Consider the following 27,084-nt stretch of genomic DNA (forward strand, 5'->3'; position numbering starts at 1 on the left):
GCCTCGACTGTCCCCGAAAAGAGTCAGGACTGGCTGTGGTTTGTGCCACAGTAGGGCGCCTCTCCCCTGGGGCAGGCTCCCCCAGCCCCTCCGGCTGCCCCCAGACGCCTCCTCCCCCCCCCCCCCGCCTCCTCCTCCCCCCCCCCCCCCCCAGATATCTGGCTTTGGTGGCTTGTTGAATGAATGAGTTGGCTCGAGACTCTCTTGAGCTGACAGGGTAAGATAATGATGCCCATTTTATAAGACAAGGATAAGAAGGAAGCAAGCAAGCAATTTGGCCAACAAATACAAATAAGATCAGCTTCAACCTTCCTTTAAGGGGACACGCAGCAGGCCAAACGAGAAATACTGTTTCTCCCCTCCCCTCCCTCGGCCAGGGGGGTGTGTGCCATCTCATCGTACTTACAGGAAATTAGAACTTGGAAAGTCATTGAAAACAAAGATTTTTTTTTTTTAATGTTTGGGTTTTTTTAGAGAGCGAGAGAGCGAGTGCAGGGGAGGGGCAGAGAGAAGGAGACAGTGGATCGAAGCAGGCTGTGCGCTATTAGGTTGATGCAGGGCTCGAACCCACGGACTGTGAGATCATGAACCAAAATCAAGAGTCAGATGCTTAACTGACTGAGCCCCCCAGGCACCACCCCCCAAGTTTTTTTTATTAAAAAAATTTTTTTTAATCTTTTTCCTTAAAAAAAGTTTCTTTTGAGAGGAGAGAGAAAGAGAGAGAATTCTAGGATTCCTCTGGAATCCCAAGCAGGTTCCTCACTGTCTACACAAAGCCCAACATGGGGCTCAATCTCACCAACTGTGAGATCATGACCTGAGCTGAAATCAAGAGTCGGTTCCTGAACTCAGAGGCCCCTAGAGAATCTTTTGTGTTTTTTTTTTAAAACATCATGATGTAACTCAGATATAAAATACATTTAGCAACTGTTTGGGGAAAGTATTTATTTTAAAGATCCCAGAAGCTTTGTGTTAACAAACCACCCAACCTCAGTTTTCATGAACATTAAATGTTTACCAGTCCCAAACACGAATCATGACATAAAATTTAGGTACACAATGTTTTAATCATTCCCTTTCTACATGCATTTTTAGATCCTATGACATTAATTTAGATGACAGTAAGTCACTAAAAACGTAAAAACTCATCCGTTGGGTTTGTTTTCATGTAGTTCACGTCTACAGAATAATATTTACATGTATTAATGTACCTGTAATAAATTTATTAATACATTCATATTAACATTCCCCATTTCTGGGTTGATATTCAGTCAGTGTTCTTGGGTTATGACATAATGATAGTTGAATAACACGATCCCAATGTTGAGATGGAGGTTATTTTATATAGTTAAAAATAGAAACGTTATCTTGTAATAGATCAGACGAAAATCTAATTTATAAATACATACAGTCTCTGGCTTTTATTCTGTGGTGTTTTGCTTTGGCTACACATGCAGAGAGTATTTCGGTCCTATTCTAGATTCTACCTGACGTGTAGGTGTTCCATTCGGTACCTTCAGGCCTTCACTTTACCCAGTGATGGTGACTAGGGTCTTTGACTTTGCCACACTGCCTCTATAGATACTTATTTTTCCAAAGCATGCACCCAGGTGCATTTTTCCAAAGCAAACAGGTGGCGGGGTGGAAAACATGGTGTGCGAATTTTCCACACGTGCGTGTGCAAAACACCACCACCAATTCTTCCACTGTAAAGGAGATCAGGATTTCATTGCACGTAAAACCCCTCAATTAGTGTCTTAAAATCAACGTAAGGCCTTCGTCACTTTTTTTTTTTTTTTTTTTTTTTTTACCACTGAAAACTATTCCTAAGAAGGTGACTCATATTATAAAAGCATAATGTGTTTTGTCTCTGGGCCAATATATCGGAGACCATTGGCGACGGCGTAGCAGCGGCTTCAAATGCTGCCACAGGTGCGCATGGTGATGCCCGGCTTCCGCGCAAGGCAAGCCACGGGCGCTACTCATCTTCTGGGCCTCTGGGCCTTCAGCTGGCTCAAGCTCACAATTTATAGTCTAAAGCAATGGTTGTCCAACGTGACTGTGCTTTAGGATCAGCTGGGGGGCTCCTTAACACACAGTGAGCTGAGCCCCGCCCCCAGGGTTTCTGCTTGGGAGCTGATACTGCCTGTCCGAGGACCACGCTCTGAGAGCCTCTGTTGGACACGGTACCTGCCGAACCGTCCTAAGGTGATCTAGATACCATGAGATGGGGTGCTCCGTAGCCAGGAGGAGTCCATCCCGGACTCATGCTGTTTCCATGGAGCTCCCAACTGCCACGACAGAGTACAGAAGACGTCAGCACGGGGAATTTCATATTCCTTTGTAATTCCTCTGCATCCCTCTACTTTGATATCCTAAGCCCTCGGCCCTCTTAAAAGATTACTTTCCTCCCGCGTCATTCCCTCTTGCTGGAGTCCGGAAAAATGGCGAATTCTAAGAGAGGAAACCAAGAACTGAGCTTTGTTAGTTCAACAAAAAACTCTATGGTATTCTTAGGCGCAGACTGGTCAAGAACAACTAGGCCACTGCATCCGAGAGGAAATCGTGCTTACCGGTACAAAGATGACCTTGTTTTCAAAAAAACAATGGTCTGTCCTACAGAACGGAGGGGACAGAAGTGGATGGCGTGTCTCATTACTTTTCAACTCCCCTCACCCCCAACGAAACAGCAGTCCTGAATTCTCTCCAAATTCAACAAACAGCTAAAAAGAAACCTCAAAGCTTCTAGACTACGCCCCGGTTCCTGGCTCGTTTGCCCCCACAATGTCACAACGTTAAAAGGAAGTAGCCTATTATTTTTCTATATCCCACCCCCAACAATTAAATATCTATCTCCTAAATAACACTGTTCTCAAATGTCAGGTTATCACACTTTTTCTAAAAATTTCACGCTGTGGAGTCATTTTTTTTTTTTCTCTTAAAAAAGGGAAAGAAGGCAATAGCATGATGGAGTGGGAGATGACTTTTGACCTCACATGGGAACCAGGGCCCGAGCACAGGTCTGGGATTAGCGCAGCACATTCCGGGGCAGTTGGTTAGGGAGATGTTGATGTGTGTGATGATGCCACCAAGGCCTTCTTGTCCTACCAGGTGCCCCCAGAGACACTTCTTGGCCTGTAGAACAAAGACCTGAGCACAAGAAGGATGGGCCTGGCCCCACCTGTTTCATGGTCTAGTGAATCATCCATGTTTATCGGCGAGACGTGGCACGGTTCATTTTCCTCCCAAGTGGCTTCGGGGGAGCCCGCCCTGAAGGAGGCTAGACCTTCTCCATCTCAATCTGCTGGTGGTAGTGCTGAGCCTGCCTCTGGCCCACGTTCAGCTTGTACACAGAGCTCTTGTGCTGGCACTTACGGTGGCCCCACACCGCCCCCACGCCTGCCAGGAGCAGCAGCAGACACAGGACGGTGACGATGGTGGCGATGACAGGGCCCCTGCCGAGGCTGGGACACCCATCCCCTACACACGGTTCCACGGTTGGGAGAAGCTCGTCACTTGCACGTGGGCCGGGGCTTTCCTGTCCCAAGAAGTCCTCGGACAGCAGGTAGGGGAAGCTGTCCCGGACCTCAGGAGCGATGGTTTCCCCTGGAGTCTGGGTGGCCGCCATGACAGTCGAGGGACTGGGATCCTGCATCTGCCGGGCAGCAGCTGTTACCGTCTCCGGGGCAGAGCTGGTGAGTTCATAGGGGAGGGTGGCCACGGGAGACTTCTCTGTGGCAAACTTCTGAGGAACAGTTGACTGGTACCCGGGCAAGTCACCATCTCCCTCGCTGGGACTCTCCGTTTCAGACACATTTATCGGTCCGAGAGCCAAAGCTTCCACATCTAGCGTTTGAGACAGAAGAACTGAACCGCGGGTCACGTCCTCACGTGGTGTGAGCGTGGTACCTCCAGGCTTCTTAAGTTCGACAGGAGTGGGCTGGTTGGGAGCAACTAGAACCCTCTCTTCCGGCCCTACTGACCCACCTCCCTTGTCCCCGTCCTCCTCTTCTGCCCCCGTCTTCCTCCAAGCCCCGTCGGTCACAGGGTAGCCATCTAACCAGGACTCATCACTGCTGCTCACCATCGGGTCCCCTGTCTTGCCGTTGGTCCTGCCCACAAACGTCCCTGAGTGCCCATCTGTGCTGCTATAGGCCATCTTGGCGTCAGGTTCGCCCGGAGCCGGTGTGATGCTACCATGCTTCTCTCTAGCCAGAAACTGCTTTTTGGTGTCATCATCCGTCCCCTTTTCCCCCTCAGGCTTGTGGAAGGGCTCCGCGGGAAGCCAGAACAAGTACTTGCGGCTCAGTCGGGATCCCGGCAGGTCTGTGGGGACGCTGCTCTCAACGACGGACAAGCCTGTAGTTGGCACAAAGGCCGTATCCTGGGCTATGCTGTCTCTCCCCACGGAAACGGAGACCAGACGGTCCTGCCGTGGAGCCTCCTCAGAGGCCTCTCCTGGACCTCTGTCCTCCTCTGCCTCCATCCGGGAGTCCTCCATGAGCTCTCTGAGTGACACAGATCTGTCATCAGGGAAGTTATCTTCATAGTCAATATGTGCCTCAGCATCATCTGGAAAGGAGAAGGAAAAACTCCATCAGGTCCTGGAGCCGGTGGTGTAGAACCCAAGGACTAGAAAGTATAAGGACAGGGACAGATGGAATAACACTGTCCTCCACAGATGCTAAGCCTTCCCAGATGACAAACCCAAAGAATCTACATGCAAACTGTTACAATTAACATACGGGTTATCAAGGACACAGGGTCCATAGTCAGTGGAAAGTATCAATTGTATTTCTATATACCAGCAATGTACAGAAACAAACATTTTAAAAGACACCATTTGCCATAGCATTAAAAAGAATCCAACACCTAGGAATAAGGCTAACAAAAGATGTGCGAGGTTTGTACAAGGAATGGTACAAAATACCACTGAGCAACATTAAAGAAGACCTGAATAAATGGATATACCATGATCATGAAACAGAAGGCTCAAAACTGATAAGCTGTCAACTCTGTCCAAATTGAGCGACATAGATTTGATACAACCCTAATGAAAATCTCAGACTCAGACAAGCTGATGCTGAAATTTCTGGAAATGCAGAGATCCAAGAAGATTCCTTGAAATGTGCAAAGTTTCAAGATTTACTATTAAACTGAAATACTTTGTAAGACTCTGGTATTGGCACAAGGATAGATAATTGGGTTATATTAACTTTAGGGACTTCTGTTTATCAAAAGCTACCATGAAGACAGTTAAAAAGAAAGCCACAGACTTGAAGATATTTGCAACACATATCATCTCCAAAAGATTCACGTCCAGAATTGATAAAGAACGCCTACAAATCAATACTAAGTAGGCAGACAAACCATAGAGAAGTTGGCAAGATACTTGAGTTGGTATAGCACAAAAAAGACATCTAAGTAGTCATTAAGCATGTGTAAAGATGGTCAACCTCATTAGCAACAGAGAAATGCTAATTACAGCCATAAAAATATGCCATTACATAGCACCAGAATGGCTAAAATTAAGCAGACGGACAGTATCTAGTGTTAACTGATGATATCTAGTGTTTGGGCCCCAACAGACATGCACATGAATGCTCATAATAACCAAAACCTGGAAATAATCCAAATGTCCATTCACGGCAGAACTGATGTAAATCACGGCGTATCTGTACGAGGAAAATCTGTACATCAATGAAATGAACAAGCCATTGCTTCTGACAAGGACACAGATGAATCTCACAGCCAGCATGTTGCGCAAAAGAAGCCAGACACAAAAGAATACACTTTGTGTGATTCTACTTGCATAAAGGTCAAAAATAAGCAAAGCTAATCTATGGTGTTAAAAGTCAGGTTGGTAGATAGAAGCAGTAATTACTGAGTCTGGGGACAAGCAGGGCTTTGCGGATACGGGCAACCCACTTCTTGACCTGTGTGATAGCTAGTTTCTTTATTTTCTGAAAATTAATTGTTCTGTTCCCTTAGGATTTGTATGTATGTTATGTTTACATAAAAATGTATCTTTTAAAACGCGGACTTGCTCTTTGTAAGACTTCTTGAGATTATGCTGTGAAATATTCTAAATGAGCTGAGTAAGAATGAACAAAGGGCCCCACAGTTAGGAGAGCAGAATGTAGGGACAGCAGGTCAAGAAGGCCCAAGAAGCCGTGTCCTCAGAAGAGAGCAGCCCATGGGGCTTTCCCCATTCACAATGGTTTTTGAAAGTCAAGTCCTACTGGAAGTCATACTTCATGGCTCCCTATGACGTTGGGATATAGTAAGACATAGATGTTTAGTTCCTACCATGAGCTCCTAAAAGCCTTGGGATTTCCAAGCAATAGGAGTGAGAGGAACATTTTTTGTTATTCATAACACACTCCTCTTGGCCATACCTGAATTTATGCTAATGAGGTGACCCCTAGATGGCTTCTGGACGCGGCTGGTTGCCAGAGGAACCAACCAAGTGATTAGAGGGTTGGCACTCTCGGCCCCGGCCTCTGACCTCTGAGGAGGGGGAAGGGGACTAAAAGACGGAGTTAATCACTAACGGCCATGATTGAATCAATGATGCCTAAGTAATGAACCCTCCATAAAACCCCTGAACTACCGGGTTCAAAGAGCTTCTAGGTTGGTGACTGTATCCAATGTGCTGGGAGGGTAGCTCCCCCTGACTTCACGGGGACAGGAGCTCCTGTGCCTGGGATCCTCCCAGACCTTGCCCTGTATACCTCTACATCTGGTTGTTCATCTGTATTCTTTATAATATCCTCTTATAATAAATCGGTAAATGCAAGTAAAGTGCTTCCCTGAGTTCTGTGAGCCTTTCTAGCAAATTACTGAGCTTGAGGAGACAGTTGTGAGAATCCCCAATTTACAGCTGGCTGGTCAGAAGTACAAGAGGCCCAGGACTTAGGCTTGGCGTCTCAAGTGGAGGCAGCCTTGCGGGACTTAGCCCTTCACTACTGAGTAGCTAACGTCAGCACTGAATTAAATCATATGACACCCAGCTGGTGTCAGAATTCCATGGTCTTGAGACCTGCCGGGTTGAGTTGCAAACCTTTTGTACGCGCAAATTCTCATCCGTCCTGCCAAATAAACACTAGGTTTTGCACTGAAGTACCATTTTTGCCTTAAAAACAGAAAACGAAAAAAAGCTACTGTGACAAAACGTTTTTCTAAAATCTACCCAAACCAGCTGGACATTTAAGAAGCCCATGACTTAAATCTTTGACCTTAAGATAATGCAGTTATATCGTGTGAACGTGTGTGCACCGACTGGCTGAGGGAGGGAGATTACGAAAATGGCCACACCGCTCTTTCCTGCCCCGAGTCCTTTTGCAATGTGATTGTGGAGCTCCTCCTTCCAGAAGCGGTGACTCTCTTTCCAGCTCTCGAACTGGGACTGGCCTGTCACTTGCTTTGACCCACAGAAAACAGTGAAAGCCTTGCATGCTCACTCTCTTTCTCTTCCCTTCTCTCTCTCTTTCTCTGAAGCCTGCCAGCTGCCATGTGAACAAGCCCAGGGAGCCTACTGAGGGATGAGAGGCCATGTGGGGGAGAGGCGACCGGCACCAGCTGAGGCCATCCTACACCAGTCAACCCCGGGGGCTGGCCACATCCCCCCGAGTGAGCCCAGCCAAGACCAGAAGAACGAGCCAGCTAAGCCCAGCCCAAACTGTTTACACAGGAAATCACCACCAGGTAAATGAGTGTTGACTAAGCCATTACGTTTTGGGGGGTGGTTCATTATGCAGAAAAAACTGACACACTGGCCATGAGCTGCTCGAGGGCAGGGTCCCAGGCACTGTGTCAGCGGAGCAGAACAGCGCCCCGCCCATTAGAGGTATTCTTATGGGTATTCTTGAACGAGGGGACCCATGGCACTGGGAGAAACAGGAAGGAAAATCTACTCGGATCCCAAGATTCTCCTGATCTTTGCCTCGTAACTGCTCAGAGCGGAGATCTAGTTCCAAGAACACAGTGCTGAAACCCAAGGGGACTGTGGGCTCTTTTCCAATTTACGAGGAATGCATTACACATAACCATGGTTTCTTCTATCAGCTCTGAAAGGTGCCATCATTGGAGTACTACTTGAATATACTGACATCCACATGGGAGGGCAACACACACACACACACACACACACACACACACACACTTTTCACACGCAGGTGAGCAAATCAGCCCACAGCCAGGCCCATGAGAACATCTCTTCTCTTCCCAGCTTTTCCTTGGTGCCCCCGCCCTATAATGTAAAAGGGCATCCTAACAGAACTCCCTCCCCGCTGCCGGTAGACTCACGTTGACACAGGGAGGTAACCCCTCTCCACAAAATTTAGTCCTCGCGCAAAGAAACTTGGCATTTCACACATCTGACAGGTCATTTCTGCCTCGAATCGGCTGTATCCAACTTGTTTTTTATTTAAAAGAAATAGGATGTATTTTATGGCATTGCAGACAGAATTAGCATGTTTGCAAAACAATACCCATGTGCCAGTTGTCCCCCAGAGGTGCTGCCGTTGAGGATAAATATGGCTGTGTTCTCAGAACACAGCCCCCTTTCACGATGGGGAAAGGCAGGAAGCAGGTCTCTCCAAGACCATTTTTCCTCCAGAAGCTTTGCCCCACTTGAAATCGCAGACTATTACCTCACGCACAATCTTAAGTGGAAGGCCTCTCACCACACGTTATTTTACCAAGGAGCATTTCTTTGTTGCCTCACTGCAGCCCCGAGATGCCAACCCGCAGAGAGCCCACATGTGGTCCTGTTTCCTTCCGTGGAACTCCTGTCGTTGCTGGTTAAATTCTGACCCTGTGTTTTCTCTCAGCTCATCGACCAGAGCTCACTGACCGTTGGGTGCAAGTTGGCCAACGGGACCCACGTTTGCAGAGCGGTGTCACAGTGGAAGCTGGCCGGGGGCCAGCGTGAGGGCGGGCAGCAGCACAGGGGTCTCTCTCGTGGTCCAGACGGCCATCGCCCTACAACCCAGAGGACGCCCAGACTCATGTGGCCTCGGGCAAACTGAACTCGGCCCAAATAGGCGACAGCTAAAAAGAAGTGTGAGTGAGGGAGACTCAGAACCTTCCAGAACTTCAGAGTATCTGTGGCCTTGACGAGTCCCCGTAACCTCTGCTCTGGCTTCCTCCCTTCTTTTCTCCCCCAACCCCGATTCCGTCGCCCTCAGCTGCAGTCTGGGGTGCTTGTTTGTCCTCGCCCCTTCTGATGGCTCTCCCTCTGTTCAACCTTCTCTTCCTTCTACCTCATCCCTCACACTCCAGACGGCTAAATATGTCGCCGGGGCATAAGCAAACATTTCCTTATCCTTAGAGTGGACTACATGCCACACTTTACAACATCCAAGTGGTTCAACTGAACCCACATCACGCATTTTCTCTACCCTACACCTTCAACATGAGGACACACACACACACACACACACACACACACATACACAAAGCTTGCTGAATATGAATTTTTTTTAATGAGGAAAAAACACGAAACACCAGGAAGAAGTTCTTACAAACAACCACCATGCACGGAAAGGGACATTATATTCTGCAGCAAACTTCAAAAACCAGTTACCAGAGGAGAAACGGAAAATTCTGGAGAAGAGTCAAGAAGGGAGCATGATTCCACTCCCAAGCCACCCTCACCCTTCACAACCGTACCGAGGAGTCAACAAATCCCAGACAGAAGCAAAGTGGGTGGAAACAGACCAGTAACCTGCAGGGCGGGTGGTTCTGGAATCCAAAACGCCAGCACCTGCCTTGTGCAGGTGAAGCAGAGCTTCACATGGGACACGTAACCTTTCTGGAAAGAAAGCAGAGCCCAGATACTTTAAAGCAAACAGATAAAGTAAAATTACACCCCCTTCTAGCTACCATTCCCTCTTCAGATGAAAGGAAGATGCATGTAAAAGGCAAAAAACCTAACTTAGAAGAAAGAATTCACAGAATAGAACGAATTCCTAGCAACAGCCTCACACTACAGAACTTAAGAAGAAAGTGGGCACGGGAGCACCTGGGTGGCTCCATCGGTCAAGCTCTTGGTTTTGGCTCCGGTCATGATTGGAGCGGTTTTGTGAGTTTGAGCCCCGAGTCAGGCTCTGTGCAGACAGCACGGAGCCTGCTTGGGATTCCTTCTCTCTCCCTCTCTCTCTGCCCCTCCCCTGCTCACACGGTCTCTGTCCCTCTCAAAAATAAATAAATAAGCTTTAAAAAAAAAAAAGGAAGAAGAAAGTGGGTGCAATTGAACGAAAGTTGCAAGGGGAGGTGATAACAGGATGTTATATGAAAAGAGTGATTTTAAACTTCAGGAATCAAATTGAGGACCAATGTAACACAGAATGAAAAAACAGAAACTTCAAGGAACAGAATACCCTGAGAATTTTACAAAGCTTAGAAAAATAACAGGAAGACAGGTATTCAAGAGTCAATGCAAACCACAGGCAGAAAAAACGCATAGACCATTACGGGCAAGCACACCAATTAAAACTGCTAAAAACTTGGGGCGCCTGGGTGGCTCAGTTGGTTGGGCGGCTGTTGGGCGGCCGACTTCGGCTCAGGTCATGATCTCGCGGTCCGTGAGTTCGAGCCCCGCGTCGGGCTCTGGGCGGACAGCTCAGAGCCTGGAGCCTGTTTCGCATTCTGTGTCTCCCTCTCTCTGTGACCCTCCCCTGTTCATGCACTGTCTCTCTCTGTCTCAAAAATAAATAAAACGTTAAAAAAAATTAAAAAAAACTGCTAAAAACCGAGGCCAAAATAATTTAACAGCAACAAGTGAAAGGAGACACATAACCTTCAAAAAAGCAACCATATGACTGAGAGCGACTTTTCCAAAAAAAAAAAAAAAAAAGTGAAAGCCAGAAGACACTGTGATACCTCAAAAAAATTTTATTCATTTATTTATTTTGAGAGAGAAAGCATGTGCAGGGGAGGGGCAGAGAGAGAGGTGGAGAGAGAGAGAATCCAAGCAGGCCCTTGCTGCCAGTGCAGAGCCCAACGAGGGGCTCAAACTCACGGACCGTGAGATCACGACCTGAGCGGAAACCAAGAGTCGCACGCTTAACCGACTGAGCCACCCAGGTGCCCCCACCCTGCAATACCTTTAAAGTGTCAGAAGAAAGTTAGAACTGCCAACCTGGACTTCTTACTTTGTGAAAATATCCTCGCGGAAAGCCTCTGCACTGAAAGCCCCATGATGTAGGCAGGAAAGAACACTGAAGCAGGTGAATATGAGGTGGGGGACGAATCTAAGTGAATACTGACTGCATAAAACGAGTACACACACACACACACTATTATTATTTGAAACGTGTGGCGACCGCATAGAAATTGGGAGGAGGTAACTGGAGTCAAAATATTTGAAGGTATTTAAATTGTTCAGGAAATGGTATCACCCTTTGATAAGTCAAGGATTTGTGAGTAACCACCAAAAGAAGAGTAAATGTGTTAGAGGAGCGCCTGGCTGGTTCACTCTGTAGAGCATGCAACTCTGATCTCAGGGTTGTGAGTTCAAGCCCCACGCTGGGGGTAGAGATTACTTAAAAAATTAAATTAAAAAAAAAAAAAAGAGAGAATGTGTTAGAATGTAATAGATGGAGTGAATATAGTAATTTTTAAAATGCTTAATCCCTCCAAAAGAGCACAGGAAAGCAGAGGATAAAGAACAAAAAAACAGCTAGAACACAGAGAAAACAGAGACAGTAATTTTAAACCCAAATCATTGATGATTAAATGTAAACGGATTAATGCTCCAATTGGTTGTCTGATGCTTATAAGAGACATACTTTAAATATAACTTTACGGGAAAAAATTTTAAAAATAAATATAACTGTGCAGGAAAGTTGAAAGTAAAAAAAAAGAATGAAAAAAAAAAAAAACACATAGAAAGACTAACCGGCAAAGAAGACTTTAAGCCAAAAAACAATACTAGAGAGAAGGAGGCTCATTTCGTAAAGATAAATGTTTCAATTTACCAGGAAGACATTAATTTTTAAATCTGTGTGTACTTAACAGAAACTCAAAGTATATGAATCTGAAATAAGTGAACAAGGTGAGCTTGGGCGGGTTAGTCGGTTAAGCATCCGACTCTTGATTTTGGCTCAGGGCCAGTTCTCACGGTTCGTAAGTTCCAGCCCTGTGCCAGGCTCTGTACTGACAGTGCAGAGCTCACTTGGGATTCTCTCTCTCTCTCTCTCTCTCTCTGCCCCTCTCCTGCTCGAGTACTCTCTCTCTCTCTCAAAATAAATAAATGCACTTAAAAATATGTGAACTAAAAAAAGAAATCCATAATCCATGATCATAGAGAGAGGTTTTAAATATCTCTATCAGTAACAATTAGAGTAATCAGACAAAAAGCTAAGAATACATATTTGAAAAACATGCTTATCTAATAAATTTGGCCTATTTGACATATACAGATCATATCTAAAAACTGTAGGGGCGCCTGGGTGGCTCAGTTGGTTAAGCGTCCGACTTCGGCTCAGGTCATGATCTCGCGGTCCGTGAGTTCGAGCCCTGCGTCGGGCTCTGTGCTGACAGCCCAGAGCCTGGAGCCTGCTTCAGATTCTGTGTCTCCCTCTCGTTCTGACCCTCCCCCATTCATGCTCTGTCTCTCTCTGTCTCAAAAATAAATAAGCATTAAAAAAAAATTAAAGATACAATTAAAAAAAACCTGTAGAATATGCATTCTTTTCAGATACACACAGAATACTTTTACAAAATTGATCATAAATGAAATGTCAACTGACTTGAAGGGATTAAGTCATATATATGTTCTCTAGCCATAGTGAAATTAGACAAAAGATTACTAGGAAATTCCCATATGTATGGAAATTAAGCAAAATATTTCCAAATAAATCATGGGTCAAAGGATAAGTTACAATAGATATTAGAAAATATTCTAACTGAATAATGAAAAATGACATGTCAAATCTTGTAGGAAGCAGCCAACACGGGGCTAACTGGAGAAGTGGTAGCTTTAAATACCTATTTTAGAAAAGAAGACAGGCTGAAAATCACATTGATCTCAGAAGACTAGGAAAGGAAGAGTAAGTTAAACACAAAGAAAATAAAGGAAGGAGATTTTTTAAAAAGCAGAAATTAATAAAATAAAAACCAAACATACAATAAAGGGTCAATGTAGCCAAAAGTTAGTTCTTGGGAAAAAAAAACTACTGATTGATAGCTCAAAACATCGAAGTCCCTAGCAAGAGTACTTAAGAAACTCTTAGAAAGAACACAAATTAAAGCATCAGGAATAGGGGCACCTGAGTGGCTCAGTCAGTTGAGCGTCCGATTTTGGCTCAGGTCATGATCTCTCGGTTCATGGGTTTGAGCCCCATGTCAGGCTCTGTGCTGACAGCTCAGAGCCTGGAGCCTGCTTCGGATTCTGTGTCTCCCTCTCCCACTCCCGTTCTCTTTCTCTCTCAAAAATAAGTAAACATTAAAAAAAAATTTTTAATATCAGGAATAAAAAAAAGCATCACCATAGATCTTTCAGATATTAGAAAAGACAGTAACAAGATTATGATAAATTTATGCCCCCCAAAATAAAAAAAATGTTTTTAAAAAAATTTTAACTTTTTAAAGTTTTTCCTTCCTTCCTTCCTTCCTTCCTCCCTCCCTCCCTCCCTCCCTCCCTCTCTCTTTTTTCTATCCTTCTTTCTTTCTCTTTCTTTCTCCCTTTCTTTCTTGTAATCTCTACACCTAACATGGGGCTCGAACTCATGACTCCAAGATCAAGAGTTGCATGTTCCTCCAACTGAGCCAACCAGTCTCTCCCAAAACAAAAAATCCTGATGAAATAGACAAAATCCTGGAAGAAGCTCACCAAAAGTGCCACAAGAAGAGGGAGAAAAATTTTATATGCCATTAACTAACTATTAATGCAGCTGAATCTCACTACACACAGAAAACTTGGCACAGCCGGCTTTGTCAATGAATTCTATCAAATATTATAAAGGAGGGTAATTCCAATCTTACACAAACTCTTCCAGAGGACAGAAAAAGAGGAAATACTTTCCGACTTATTTTATATGTCTGGTGTAACCTTGGGAACAAAACCTGGCAAGGACATGACGAGAAAGTAGTATTGTAGACCATTCTCACTAAACACAGATGCAAAAATCATAAACACAATCTTGACAAATGGAAACCTGTAGGCGTTATATTAAAAGGATAGCACATTACACCACGTTACGTTTAATCCCAGGAATTTATGATTGATTTATTTGAAAAAAGGAGTTTCAGGAAAGCAACTGACGGAAGTCAACAGGATAAAAACCCCTAGGATTTAGGAATGTAAGGAACCTTCCTTAATCTGATTTTTAAAATATATAAAAACTGAGGAAAAAAGGAAAACATTACTATCACATGCTAAAACACAGATGAACTTTGAGGACACTGAAATAAGCCTGTCACAAAAAGACAAATACTATCCAATTCCACTTATATGAGGTACCTAGATCAGTCAAATTCACAGAAACGGAAAGTAGAATGGTGATTGCCAGGGGATGGGGGGAGGTGGGAGAAGGTAGTTGTTATTTAATGGGTATAGAATTTTGGTTTTGCAAGAAAAAAATGTTCTGGAGATCTGTTTGACAACAATGTGAATATATTTATGGCTAAGATGGTGAATTTTGTGTTCTGTGTTTCCCACCATAATTTTTCTATTTTTTTAAATTTTTTTAAATGTTTATTTATTTATTTTTGAGAGAGAGAGAGAGAGAGAGAGAGAGAGAGCGAGTGCACAAGCAGGGCCGGGGCAGAGAGAGAGGGAGACACAGAATCCGAAGCAGCCTCCAGGTTCTGAGGTGTCAACATGGAGCCTGACATGGGGCTTGAACTCATAAACTGTGAGATCATAACCTGAGCCAAAGTCAGACACTTAACTAACTGAGCCACCCAGGCGTCCCTCCACCACAGTTTTTTTTTAACGGAAAGGATTAATAATATACCCTACATTAAAATTCTATTCATCAAAAATACTATGAAGAAAGTGAAAAGGCAACTTACCTAGTAGAAGACATTTGCAACATATATAATATACCTCGAAAGTTCAGGTATCTAGAATCCTATAGAGAACTCCTACACATCAATATGAAACAAATGGACAACCCAGTAGAAAAATGAGTGACAGAAATGGATAGGCAATTCAGAAGTGAGTTATTCAAATGGCCAATAAACATATGATAAGGCGCTCAACACCATTAATAATAGTGGGAATTAAAATTAAGTGACAGTACGACCTACACATCGGAATGCTAACAATTAAGAAGACGGACAATACCAACTATTGGTGAGGATCTGGGGCTCCCGGAGTTCTCACACCTGAGACAACAAAAATGTTCATCGACAGTAGAATGGAATATTCCACAACAAAGAAAAAGAACGAACTGTAGCTTCGTCGAACAGCACAGATGTGCCTCCCAGACACATGTTGGACAAAAGAAGCCATACACAAGAGGGCATCCTTTATGCTTCCACAGAAATAAAGTTTAAACAGGGAAAACATAGTTCCTGGTCATGGAAGTCTTAGGAAGGCAATGACTGGAAGGTGACATTGGGAGCAATTCAACAATGTTACACATCGTTAATGGACAACTACAGTAGGCATTCATTCTTCTTAGGATGTTTGTACTTTGAAAAGATTTCAAGAAAATACTGTGTGACCTTATGCATGTGTCACTTACATTAAGCTGTAAACCAGCTGCTGCTGACATTCCAATTAAGAAGTCACAGTCCAGGGCCACCTGGGTGGCTCAGTCAGTTGAGCATCCGACTTCAGCTCAGGTCACGATCTCACGGTCCGTGAGTTCGAGCCCCACGTCGGGCTCTGGGCTGATGGCTCAGAGCCTGGAGCCGGCTTCCGGTTCTGTGTCTCCCCCTCTCTCTGCCCCTCCCCTGCTCATGCTCTGTCTCTCTCTGTCTCAAAAATAAATAGGAGCATTAAAAAAAAAGAAAAGAAAAAGAATTCACAGTCCAGGGGCGGACAATTAGCATTCTCATCGGGACACTCGCCCTCTAGATGTGTGCCTACGACAAGCACTTCTATTACCTGTGCCTTGCTCAAAGCCACGGCAATGCTAATTAGTGCCCTGAATATCTGAAATGACCACTGGTAAAATTAGTGGCCTGGTAACGACCACGATACGTATTAGAAATGGGCTCTTGTTGGCAAAGTGAGAGGTATTTATGAATGGGGACCTTCTCATCCTTATGGACGCTGGGTAGCTCCAATGCATACCTTGCTGGTGCTTGAGACTTAAACCCCAAACGGTCTCATTTGGGAATCACGGTTACGCATGGAAACTATGGGAGCAGTCTCGATCTGTGCGCTGGGCACACCTCCCTGGTCTCACTGCACAGTAGGTCCGGCCGGCCCCTCCCGGCCTGGGGCCTCTGAGAACAAGGAACTTTGCCTTTGTGTACCCTGCACACAGCATGGTGCATGGCACTCCATAAACATTTGTTGAATAAACAAATGAGTGAGTTAAGAAGTGAATTCGTGAGTGGTAGAAACCCTTTTGATGAAGCTCGATTCAGCCCAGAAGTCCATCAAATGTCATTATCTGATTCTTGATGGCAGCAAAGAATAGTAAAGGACCTCTTAGTTCCAGTACTGGGCATGATCGACGGCTGCTAAATTCCCTCTCCCGTATAACCCACCCCACGAGCTTAAATATGCCATGAAGTCAAAAGGCACCCAGAGTGTGGGCAGTACATGAGTCGTGTTTTCTTCCCCCACCCCTCGTCCTGCAGGCAACAGTGGCCTAATGTACAATGGTAGAGCTGAGGGTTTGGGAAAGGCCAGTCCACTGTGGCCGTGAGCGGGCCTCCCCTGGCCTGGGCCCTTATGGTCAGTGTGAGCAGTGTGTGTGTGTGTGTGAAGGGTCCGCTTCCAGAGCCCCTGAGCCTAGAGCATCCCTGGGCAGCAGCCTGGGGCCTTGAACCAAGCGTTCCCTGTCTCCCTAGGTTCTGAGGTCAAGGTCCCGGCTCAGAAACAGGTTTTCACCATGTCACAGTTCTCCCAAACCTCAAGCGAAGACAAGGGCACTGACCGTTTACCAAGACGCTACCCCTGGGAAAGAATCCCAAGCCTGCTTTTCTCCTCATGAGTAAGAGTAAAGTTTGTTACTCATTGCATTTCAACCAAAAATTAGGTTCTGCCTTTAGGCTGGGAAAGTCCAGTGCCGTGCCTGTTGAGCGGCTCGTTCGCTCACGTCCCCTCTGCTTTCCTGTGTCTACACTCTCCTCAATCATCAAGGATGCAGCCATCCTCCTTGCCCTCTCCCGTCTCCCACGCTCCCCCTCAAACCTGTGCTACTACAACCTGGGGTCCCCTGAGTGGACCAGAAAGTCCGGAAAATGTAAACTTCACCGGAAAAAGCCAGATCATTCGCCGGGTGTTTACATTTCACTGTTGCTTTAGGAAACTGGAAGATCCAGAGAACCCAGGAGTAGAAAGAAGGAGAAGGCTTGCTTGTGTCCTGCCTGCATCTACCCTGAAGTGCACGGGGTCACAGCCCAGAACCCGGAGGCTCGCCCCGGGCCTGCTGCTCTCCACCTCTTTTCAAGTCGTTGCATTTCCAGAAGCCCACACATTCCTTCTTTTTCTCTCTCGTCTTGGCTACACGGTCGTTAAAAATAGTAATTCCGAAAAAGACAACCAGACAAGCCAGAAATAACCACTGGTTCAATGAACTTCTGAACAAATATGGCAATATTGACAAGGAAATTCTAAATCCAGTTGCAGACTCCGGCTTCATTCTAGGAAGGAAGTGAAATCCAAAAAACGGAGACAAACAGAAACGAGTTAGTTTAAGAAAACAAAAGGAAGGCTTTCGAAAGGCGATGAAAGAGCCAAGGAACATGGCGGGAGGAGAGCCAGTGCGCAGGGCCCGGCGCCCCCCTGTTTCTCTCGCTCCCTGAGCTTCAGAGGCCTGTGGAGGAAGCCCAAAGACCAGACAGGTGTTGGAAGGAGACCTGCCTGCCTTCACATCCTGGCTCTGCTGCTTTCTGGCTGCGTGACACAGAGGAGTCGCTGACCTTTTGCGTGCCTCAGTTTTCCCATCTGTTAATTGGCGCTAACCACTTCTACCCTCAGAGTTCTGCGGATTCAGTGACGTAAGATGTGTAAGACTCCTCTCACGGAAACGTGCGCTGTCGTGGGTGGTCGTGGTGCCATGGGTGCGGAAACCTGTGACAAGTCAGCGGCTTTCGTAGCTCGGGTGGGCACAGTTTATTGGATGCCAGTTGGACCTCAACCGAGTTGCTGGGAAAAAAGGAGCAAAAACAAAAAAGACAAAAAAGACAGAGACGGCCCAGAGCGAGCGTTGGGTTTTATGAGTGCTACGTGGGGAACGTCTTGTTTCCACAGCTGTGGCGGGCCAGGGAAGGGAAGGAGAGAAGCTATTTGTTGTTGGACTCAGAGGAGGTGGGGTGGGTGGGGTGAGGTCAAAATGGGTGTCACTCACTTTCCTGATATTCCAGACCACAAAGCGTAAACATATCCCAAGGAGCTTGGGGTGGAAAGTCTTTTTTTTTTTTTTTAATTTTTTTTTAATGTTTATTTATTTTTGAGAGAGAGGGAAAGACAGAGCATGAACAGGGAAGGAGCAGAGAGAGAGGGAGACATAGAATCCGAAGCAGGCTCCAGGCTCTGAGCTGTCAGCACAGAGCCTGATGCGGGGCTTGAACCCACAGACCGTGAGATCATGACCTGAACTGAAGTCGGACGCTCAACCGACTGAGCCACCCAGGCGCCCCTAAGAGTGGAAAGTCTTAAAGGATTTTCTGAGCCTGTCTTAACACTTGGTGATGCCTTTTGTCTGGGCAAGTTTGAAAGGGCCAACAAGGGGCAACTGACAGAGGGAGAGTCTCCGAGTCTTTCACTTCCGGGTCATCTGCCCTATGCTACTTTGCAGTAGCTGTCCTCTCCCACCCCGACCACAAAGACGGGATAAACGGCCTGGCCTGGAGCCCAGGGCGGAGGCCACAGGACCCCTGAGTGCTAAAGTCAGGAGAGAACGGAGGTGTGGAAGGCAATGTGAGGCCAGGACAGCGAGTAGGGGAGGGGCAGCATGCCAAGGGAAAGACACAAGTGAGACTGTGTGGGCACCATCACTGGGCTCGTGTGGCCGGGGGTGGCCTCTTGGGGGGCTGGGAGGCCCGATGGTTTTCAGAATACAGACGACCAGAGACAAAACACAGCCTTGAAGGTGACTGTGGACTTGGCATCAGAAGACGCCCACGGAAAAGCAACCCCAGCGTGGAAGCCTGCTGCATACACACTCAGGGGCCAAAGCCTCAGGATTTCTCGGTAATTAGGGCCACCACCGGTTAGACACTGAGGACATCAGAGAGGTAGGACAGGTATTTCCTGCTGCCCAGCTGGGAACAGGAACCAAGAAGATATGTGGCTTTGGACAGGAGAACGGGAAGCTGAATGGCCAGATCCAGACCTGGCCTCTAGGAACCGAAGCTGGAGAGACACCGGCTCACGGAAGGCAAGGCGGCAGTTGAGTCCGCCCTCGCCCATGTAAGTTCACGGTCAAGGACAAAGTCACGGTGCTTAAGCGAGAGACCTCACTGCCGCCACTGAGGCTCGACCTTACCTGCAGTGAACGCACAACCCCGGGCAGCAGGCGAGCGAGGCACGTCCTGCCCACCCCCCCCCCCCCCCCGGGTGCACATGCCCCTGTGGGTTCATCCTCGCTCATCGTGACACACGCTTTTCCAGCCAGTCCCCACCCTGTTAACGGATCTCAAGCAAAACCAAAACAGCTACGTTCTCCACTGCAGTGATGGCTTAATAAACAGCTACGTTCTCCACTGCAGTCGTGGGGGCTGTTGATGTCTCCAACCACGTCCCCTTTCCCAGGCCGGTGCACCCATCCCCCGGCTGCTGTGAGCGCTGGCAGCTAATGGTTCACAGACAGGCCCTTCTCCGGACAACTGCCCTCGGTGGAACGAGAACCGGCCTCGGTGCCCCCCACACAGCACGTCACCCGGCCCAGCAGCCAATGCCGGATGGATACAGAGGAACTCGGAGCTGGCCTCCTCGCTTCCAGTGGGACCGACCCTGTGGCACAGTTCGTGAGGTCAGGCAAAGGGAGAGGGCTGCCGGGGTCACATCGATCCGCCCCTCACCTCTCCTGCCTCCCTGCCCACTTTCCTCCGTTGATAAATCACATGCATCTGCACAGGCTCTATGTGTAGACAATGTGACCCAAGACATCCCGCCAGTTTTCAGGTGTCTATACAAGGCCAGCTTTGAATGGAATAGCCTTCCCAGTAGCCTTGACCTCCTAAGCCTCCAGAATGTCAGACAGCAAACTCGTCAGAGCTCCAGGCTGTTTTTTTTTTTTTTCAACGTTTATTTATTTTTGGGACAGAGAGAGACAGAGCATGAACGGGGAAGGGGCAGAGAGAGAGGGAGACACAGAATCGGAAACAGGCTCCAGGCTCCGAGCCATCAGCCCAGAGCCTGACGCGGGGCTCGAACTCCGTGACCTGGCTGAAGTCGGATGCTTAACCGACTGCGCCACCCAGGCACCCCACCCCAGGCTGTTTTAAGTGCGATCTCCGCTCTGCAGAACCCGAGACACCTGCTGGCAAAGACTAGCTTCTCACAAGGAACAGACAGTTGTAAGTCCCAGGATGCCTTTGGTTACTCGGTGGAATAGGGGCTAGAGTCAATAACATACAAGGAAGCGGGCAGGGAGCCAGAGTCATGCGCAAAGCCCCTCAGATCCCGTAAGTGAGGGGGCCTGAGTGCTCGCTTGGATCAGCATGAAGGTGAAGGGGGAAAGAACATTCCGTGAGATTCCATTCATCTCCCAGGTCCTGCTCTAAGTGGTGCAGCGGCAGGAACCCCATGCGGGTGTCCGTGTTTTCCTATGAGCGAATTAAGACTCGGGGAAGTCAAGAAACCAGTTCAGTCTCCCCTCCTCTTCCGAGCTTTTCCAGCGTCATTTACACAGACTGAAGTTTCTCCCGCCTTAAAATGACAAAGTGAGCACGCAAACAAAATAAACCCTCACAGTCTCTCTGGTCCCCCGATCCTCCCCCGGCCCTGCCCTGTGTCTCTGCCTCGTTCTGGTCGTGAGCAGTGGCAGCAGCAGAGCTTTTAGGATGACTCGTCTGCCCCCACCTCTTCCTCACCCCGCCTCACTCCTGTGCTCGCGGCAACATGGCCCAGGAGCGTCGCGCTCCCCACGTTCACACTGAGAACACGAGGGCACCCGAGCCTCCTTGTGCTGCGACGCTAAGGCACCCGCTTCAGCTTTCATTACTTGCTCTCTGCGGCCTCTCGCATCTTGAGCGCTTCTGCCGTCTGGAAACTCACACGGCCTCCAAAATTTCACCCGGTTTCCAGCTTCCCCTTCCATCTGCTGCTTGGGACTCCCTTGAGGCACCGGGTTCGTAGAGTCCCCTGTAGTGCTGGGACAGGCTTGCTCAAGTGCACACACAGAGCACCTGGGCCGGGCCAGACGAAGGGATGTGAAGTGGCCCCTCAGCCCAGAGCAGGCAGAGCCGTTTTCCAAACCCACCGGGGTCCAGCCCCCCGAGCGGCCCCTCTCCCAAGATGACTTTTCCCCAACTTGAAGCAGTTCTGTCACCAAAAGATGGACGTTCACTATAAACCTCCATGTGCCAAAGGGACTGGAATCCCTGGTGAGGATATTCTCGTAACACACACACACACACACACACACACACACACACACACACACACACACGCCCCTTATAATGACACGGCTAGTTTGAACGTTAAATCTACAGGGCAACGAAAACTGTAAGAGTCTGTCTACTCAGCCAGGGATAGAAACCAGAATTCCCGCCCCACAGCTGAAAGCTCTAACCAGTCTGCCTCGCTGTGCGAAAATAAACACGGCAGCAGACACACAAAACCTGCATTTAGTTCTCACTCCCCTGGAGCCCGGTAAACAGCCCAGCCCCGGGGCGGGTGGGCGTGGCTCCCGAGCCGGTCAGGCTCCAAGGCCGGAGCCTCACCAGAAATGACGCCCGCTCCGCTCTGGGAACAGTCTCGGGGGGGTGGGCTCTCCTCTGGGGTGCCGCAGTCTACAACCAGGAAGCCGGGGCCTCAGGCCTGGTTTCCTCCAGCAGGTGAATGATCAGAACCGGCAGGGAGGCTCCCGCCTGCCACCAAACAACAGCAAAGTCGCCACGATGAGTCAGGTGCTGAAAGATCACCCCCAGAGTGCTTTTTGTTACTAGTCTGCCATTTCTTGTTACTAGTCTGCAACAAGGCGAGTAGATACCTGGAGCGCACGTTTTCAGAAGCTTTCATAACAATTTGGCAGGGGGATTTTATGTCTATTTATAAAAAAACAAACCAGTATTGTATTTGGGGCTTTAGGTTAGCTTTATATCAGTTGGCTTTCACTATACTTTGTGCTAAAGCATCAGTCTGCCAATACTAGAAAAGAATTTTCAATGGTGCACAGAGGGTTTGAGAAGCAGTGAAATAGGGAATTTTAAACGATCCCATTCGTTACAAGATACTCCAAGAGGAAACAGATAAGCCACGGAATGAGAGAAATAGTTTGCAACACACTTAAGAAAGTTTTATGTGGGGCCCCTGGGTGGCTCAGTCCGTCAGTTGAGCGTCCGACTCCGGCTCGGGTCACGATCTCGCCATTCGTGGGTTCGAGCCCCGCGTCGGGCTCTGTGCGGACAGCTCGGGGCCTGGAGCCTGCTTCCGATTCTGTGTCTCCCTCTCTCTCTGACCCTTCCCCACTCACACTCTCTCTCTCAAGAATAAATAAACATTAAAAAAAAACCTTACAAGACAGGTTTATGTAAGAGAGAAATCCTACATGACGTAAATAATTTGAATCAGTTAGAAAAATGGGCAGAAAGGCTTGGATAGGCATTTTCCAGAGGAAATGCTAATGCCTGCTGAACATGCGGTAGGTGCTCAACCAGAGAAATAAATACTACAAGCAAGTGACCGCAGAGCAGTCCCTAGGTTGGCAAAGGTAGAAATGTCACAGTCCTGAAGGTTGGTGAGGAGGCTGAACAATGAGGACTCTTAGACATAGCTAGTCCAGAGAGTGAACTGGTCAGAATACTCTAGAAAATTCTGCGGCAGCATCCACTGACACCGAACACACGCTAACCCCGGAAGGTAATTCCACTCCCAGGAACCAGCAGGGAGACGCTCGCGTGTGACCCAGACGACCCGGATGAGAGCAATCGTGGCGGTGCAGCTTGCATGTGACAGCAGGCCAAAGGTCCGCCGGCAGACCGCAGGGACAGTGCTGCTGTGTTCACCTTTCGCAGACAGCAGCACAGACAACGAACCACAGCTCGGGCCACAGCACGGATGCATCTCATAGACAGGACATCACCCTAGTCTCCTCGTGGTTCCCCCGTGGGATCTGTGGGACGTGCTAGGGACAGACTGCCCAGTAAATGCGTTACCATTGTGCTCCTGGACTCATTCCCCTCTGTGGAGCCAACCTCCGCTTGGTACCCAGATGTCACGGAGTGGGGGGGAGGGGTGGTCAGGAAGTGGCCCCCAAAGGAGCCTTGGGGTGAGAGGAGCCTCCTGAGGTCAGGGAACAATTCACAGTCCGGCAAGAAGCCATACGCCCAGGTCACGAGGACGGAGGCCAGGCTGTGGCTGGGGACAGTGATTTCTGCTACAGGGAGAATCCCCCAGGGTGGTGGGGGGTGGGTGCAGAAGCCTGAGACCCTCAGGTTTACAACAATAATGGAGTGGGGACACCTGGGGGAATCAGATCAGGTTTCTGGTGTCTGATGTCCACCCGGAATCGTTAGTCTCAACTAAATATCTGCCTCAGGCTGCAGCCCCGGGAACAGAACGAGGTGGCAGGACAGAGGCGGGCAGCTGTCGTAGGTGGGGCCAGACCACACAGCTGTCTTGGAATATCCTCCCGGCGTCACCCTCCGCCCCCACGACAGCCCCAGGACGGCTCAGGGGCAAAGAAGCAGGGCTTGCATGTGAGGCTGTGACCCGCCCCGGTGGATGAGCCCCGGGCCCCACAAGAGTCACGAGCTCCTGTCACAACCCTTAGCGAAGCCCTCAAGGTCCCCACAAAGGTTAAGCCCAGTCGCGAGACCCCCCACACTCGGGGAAGCCCAGCTTGCATCCTGCGTTCATGACCGCCCTCCGGCCCGGGTTACAATCAGGGCTCCTCTTTACCACAAGCACCGTTACTTGGTTCGGCATCTTGATCAGATTTCCAGGGAAATAAGTTAGAAAGTTAACCTAAGGTCAAGTGCAGACGTGGGCAGGTCCAGAACTCGGGGGGTGGGGAGGTCTGAAAGCCTCTTTCAAAGGTACCTTTGTGGAGAAGAGGCCACCCCAGGCTGCCAGCAGAACGGCGAGGCCCTGCTCACGGTGTGTGGGCGCCCGGAGGGGGCCCAGCCCGGGTGGGGGGGGGGCTTACCTTTCCCGCAGGCCTGCACCAGGCCGTACCACTCCCCGCAGCTGTTACACAGCAAGGTGAAGGCCGATCCGCGGCGGCCGGTGGCGGGGCCCGGGGCGCACACGTACAGCAGCTCATCCCCGGTCTCCAAGCCCGTGCGGCCCTGCAGGACGGTGTGTGGGAACGAGGGCGGGTCTCCACACGGCTTGTCTGAAGAAAAGGAGGCGGCAGTCAGCCTTCCCCAACTACCGGGAGCAAACAAACCTGAACGAACAAACAGCTCTCCCCCTCCCGGGTGCTGCCTGCACCCTGAACTGGGGTCACAGGGCCCACTTTGCCTTCACCCTGGCGCCCCCAGAGCCTGGCCGGATGCCTGGCACCAATGGGGCGCCTGGGTGGCTCGGTCGGGTAAGCGTCTGGCTCTAGGCTTCAGCTCAGGTCACGAGCTCACAGTTCAGGGGTTCGAGCCCCACGTGGGGCCCTGTGCGGACAGTGTGGAGCCAGCTTGGGGTTCTCTCTCTCCCTCTCTCTCTCTCTCTGCCCCTCTCCGGCTCCCCCCACTCTTGCGTTCGCATGTGCGCTCACTCTCTCTCACATGAGCGCACGCTTTCTCTCTCAAAATTAAATAAACTTAAAAAAACTTGTTGAGTGAATAAATGTGCTACAAAGTGCTACAACTTTGTATCTTGAAATTGCCAGGCAACATGGCCCACTAATGTCTCCTCGCAGGGAAGACCCAGAAGCCAAGGTCTAGCAGTAAAGCTCCTTTCCGCCTTACTAACGAAAGCGAACAGATAGATACTCTTGGTCCAAAAGCTAAAAGGCTACAGACCAGACGGTACAGCCGAAGGTGCCCCTCCCTTCCCCCAGCCTCTGATGGCGACCCCGTCACCAGCTTGGCGTATGCAAAGAAGCACAGATATAGGTATGGATACATACCAACATGTGTACATGTGTCTGTAGACACAGATAGGTATAGTTTTGTGTGTGGTTTTAACCTAAGTTTCTAGCATATGTATTACCGATAGCTGTTTTCTGGAGCAGTTTTAGGTTTACAGCAAAGTACAGTGGAAAGTACAGAGGGTTGCTATGTGTCCCCCGAGCCTGTATAGGCACAGTGTCCCCTATTATCCACATCCGACACCACGGGGGGCACACTTGTTACCAACTCTGAACCCACACTGTCATGCCACTTTCACTGGAAGCCCACAGTTTACATTCGGGTCCCTCTGTGGGGGAGCCCCACGCTTGGCTCTAAAGATGAAGAAGAGCCCCCCCCTCCCCCATTCCCTGGAACCTCTTCCAGGGCTTTGCCCTCAGGCTGGTCCCGAGAGTCACTTTTGGGGAATGAGGCCCAGGTTTCCTTTTAAACCCTTGTTCTAAATGTCCTCTGAGAATGTTTTTACTGGTGCATATATATATATATATATATATATATATATATATATATATATATATTTTTTTTTTACTGGAAGTGAGCCTGTTAGCCATGAATGTAGGCTGGTTTGTATTAAAACTTGCAAATTGCTTATGAAAAACCCAAGACCTCAGCCAGCGACGGAGCCCTGAAGGTGAGAAGAGGAGGATCCGAGCTTTCCTGCCTCCGCATCAGTGGGAGCCCTGGGGTCCGGCTCATGTGAGGCCCTTGGGTTCAGAGGTCTGTGGGACAGATCCTGACACGGAGTCCGATTGTGTGGAATGAACTCTTAGCTGAAGGAAGAGATTAATGGTTACAGAGCTGGGGCTTGAGACATGGGTCAGACTCCACCCCCGAGGTGGGCAGGGCCACTCCTGCTGCGATCCGAAGCCCTTCACCTACCCAGTCCTCTCATGTAGGGACAGACACAATAAATTCCCTTCAAAGTACACAAAATAACTTCGTGTTCCCACTAAGCTTTCCGGCTTCAAATTTCCCACCATTAAGTACGAGGTTATCTGTAGGGTTTCCATAGATGTTCTTTATGCAGTTGAAGAAGTTCTCCTCTGTTTGCTAAATCGTATCTTGAAAGGGTACTGATTTTGTCAAATGCTTTTCTGCATCTATCAATACGATCACGTGCGTTTTCTTCTTTAGCTCGTTGATGTCATGGGTTATATTAATTGATTTTTGAATGTTGCACCAGTCTTGCGTACCTGGAATGAATCCCACTTGGTTATGGTGTATAATTCTTTCTTATAGGTTGTTAGATTCAAATTGCCTAAGTTTTGTGGAGGATTTTTGCATTTATGTTCATTAGCTATTGGTCTGTGGATTTACCTTCTTGTCGTGACTCTGTCTCATTTTGGTAATAGGGTAATGCTGATCTCATAGAATCTGTTAGAAAGCATTCGCTCTGCTTCTAACTTCTGGAAGAGGTTGTCTTAGTAATTGGTATTATTTCTTCCTTAAATGTTTGGTAGAATCTTCTGCGAACTCATCTGGGTCTGGTGCTCTCTGTTTGGTGAGGTTATTAATTATTAATTATTGGTTCAACTTCTTTCCTTACGTGCAGGGCTGTAAACTAGAAGCCTATTTTTTCCCTAACGTTTTAGAGCTCTTTCCACATTAGCACTTTAAATTACCCCAATCTTTTGAAAGGCTATACCATAGCAAATTATTTAATCATTACAGACATTTTGATTCCAACTTTTCAGTGTTTTCAAAAAAATTTTA

The 27,084-nt window shown here is 48.1% G+C and overlaps 1 protein-coding gene across 3 annotated transcripts in view; it reads right to left on the reverse strand.

Annotated features, from left to right (window-relative positions):
* Window positions 1-1,047: 1,047 nt before the first annotated feature.
* Window positions 1,048-27,084, reverse strand: part of SUSD5 (sushi domain containing 5) — an 81,456-nt gene continuing 55,419 nt past the window's right edge. For all 3 annotated transcript variants that reach the window (XM_027040562.2, XM_053221736.1, XM_027040561.2), the window contains 2 exons: window positions 24,453-24,641; window positions 1,048-4,572 (listed from right to left, as the gene is read on the reverse strand). In XM_027040562.2, the coding sequence (XP_026896363.2) occupies window positions 3,281-4,572; window positions 24,453-24,641 (1,481 nt within the window). In that variant the 3' untranslated portion in view covers window positions 1,048-3,280. The remainder of the gene's footprint in view (window positions 4,573-24,452; window positions 24,642-27,084) is intronic.

The sequence above is a fragment of the Acinonyx jubatus genome, chromosome C2, assembly GCF_027475565.1.
Source record: "Acinonyx jubatus isolate Ajub_Pintada_27869175 chromosome C2, VMU_Ajub_asm_v1.0, whole genome shotgun sequence".
NCBI lineage: Eukaryota > Metazoa > Chordata > Mammalia > Carnivora > Felidae > Acinonyx > Acinonyx jubatus.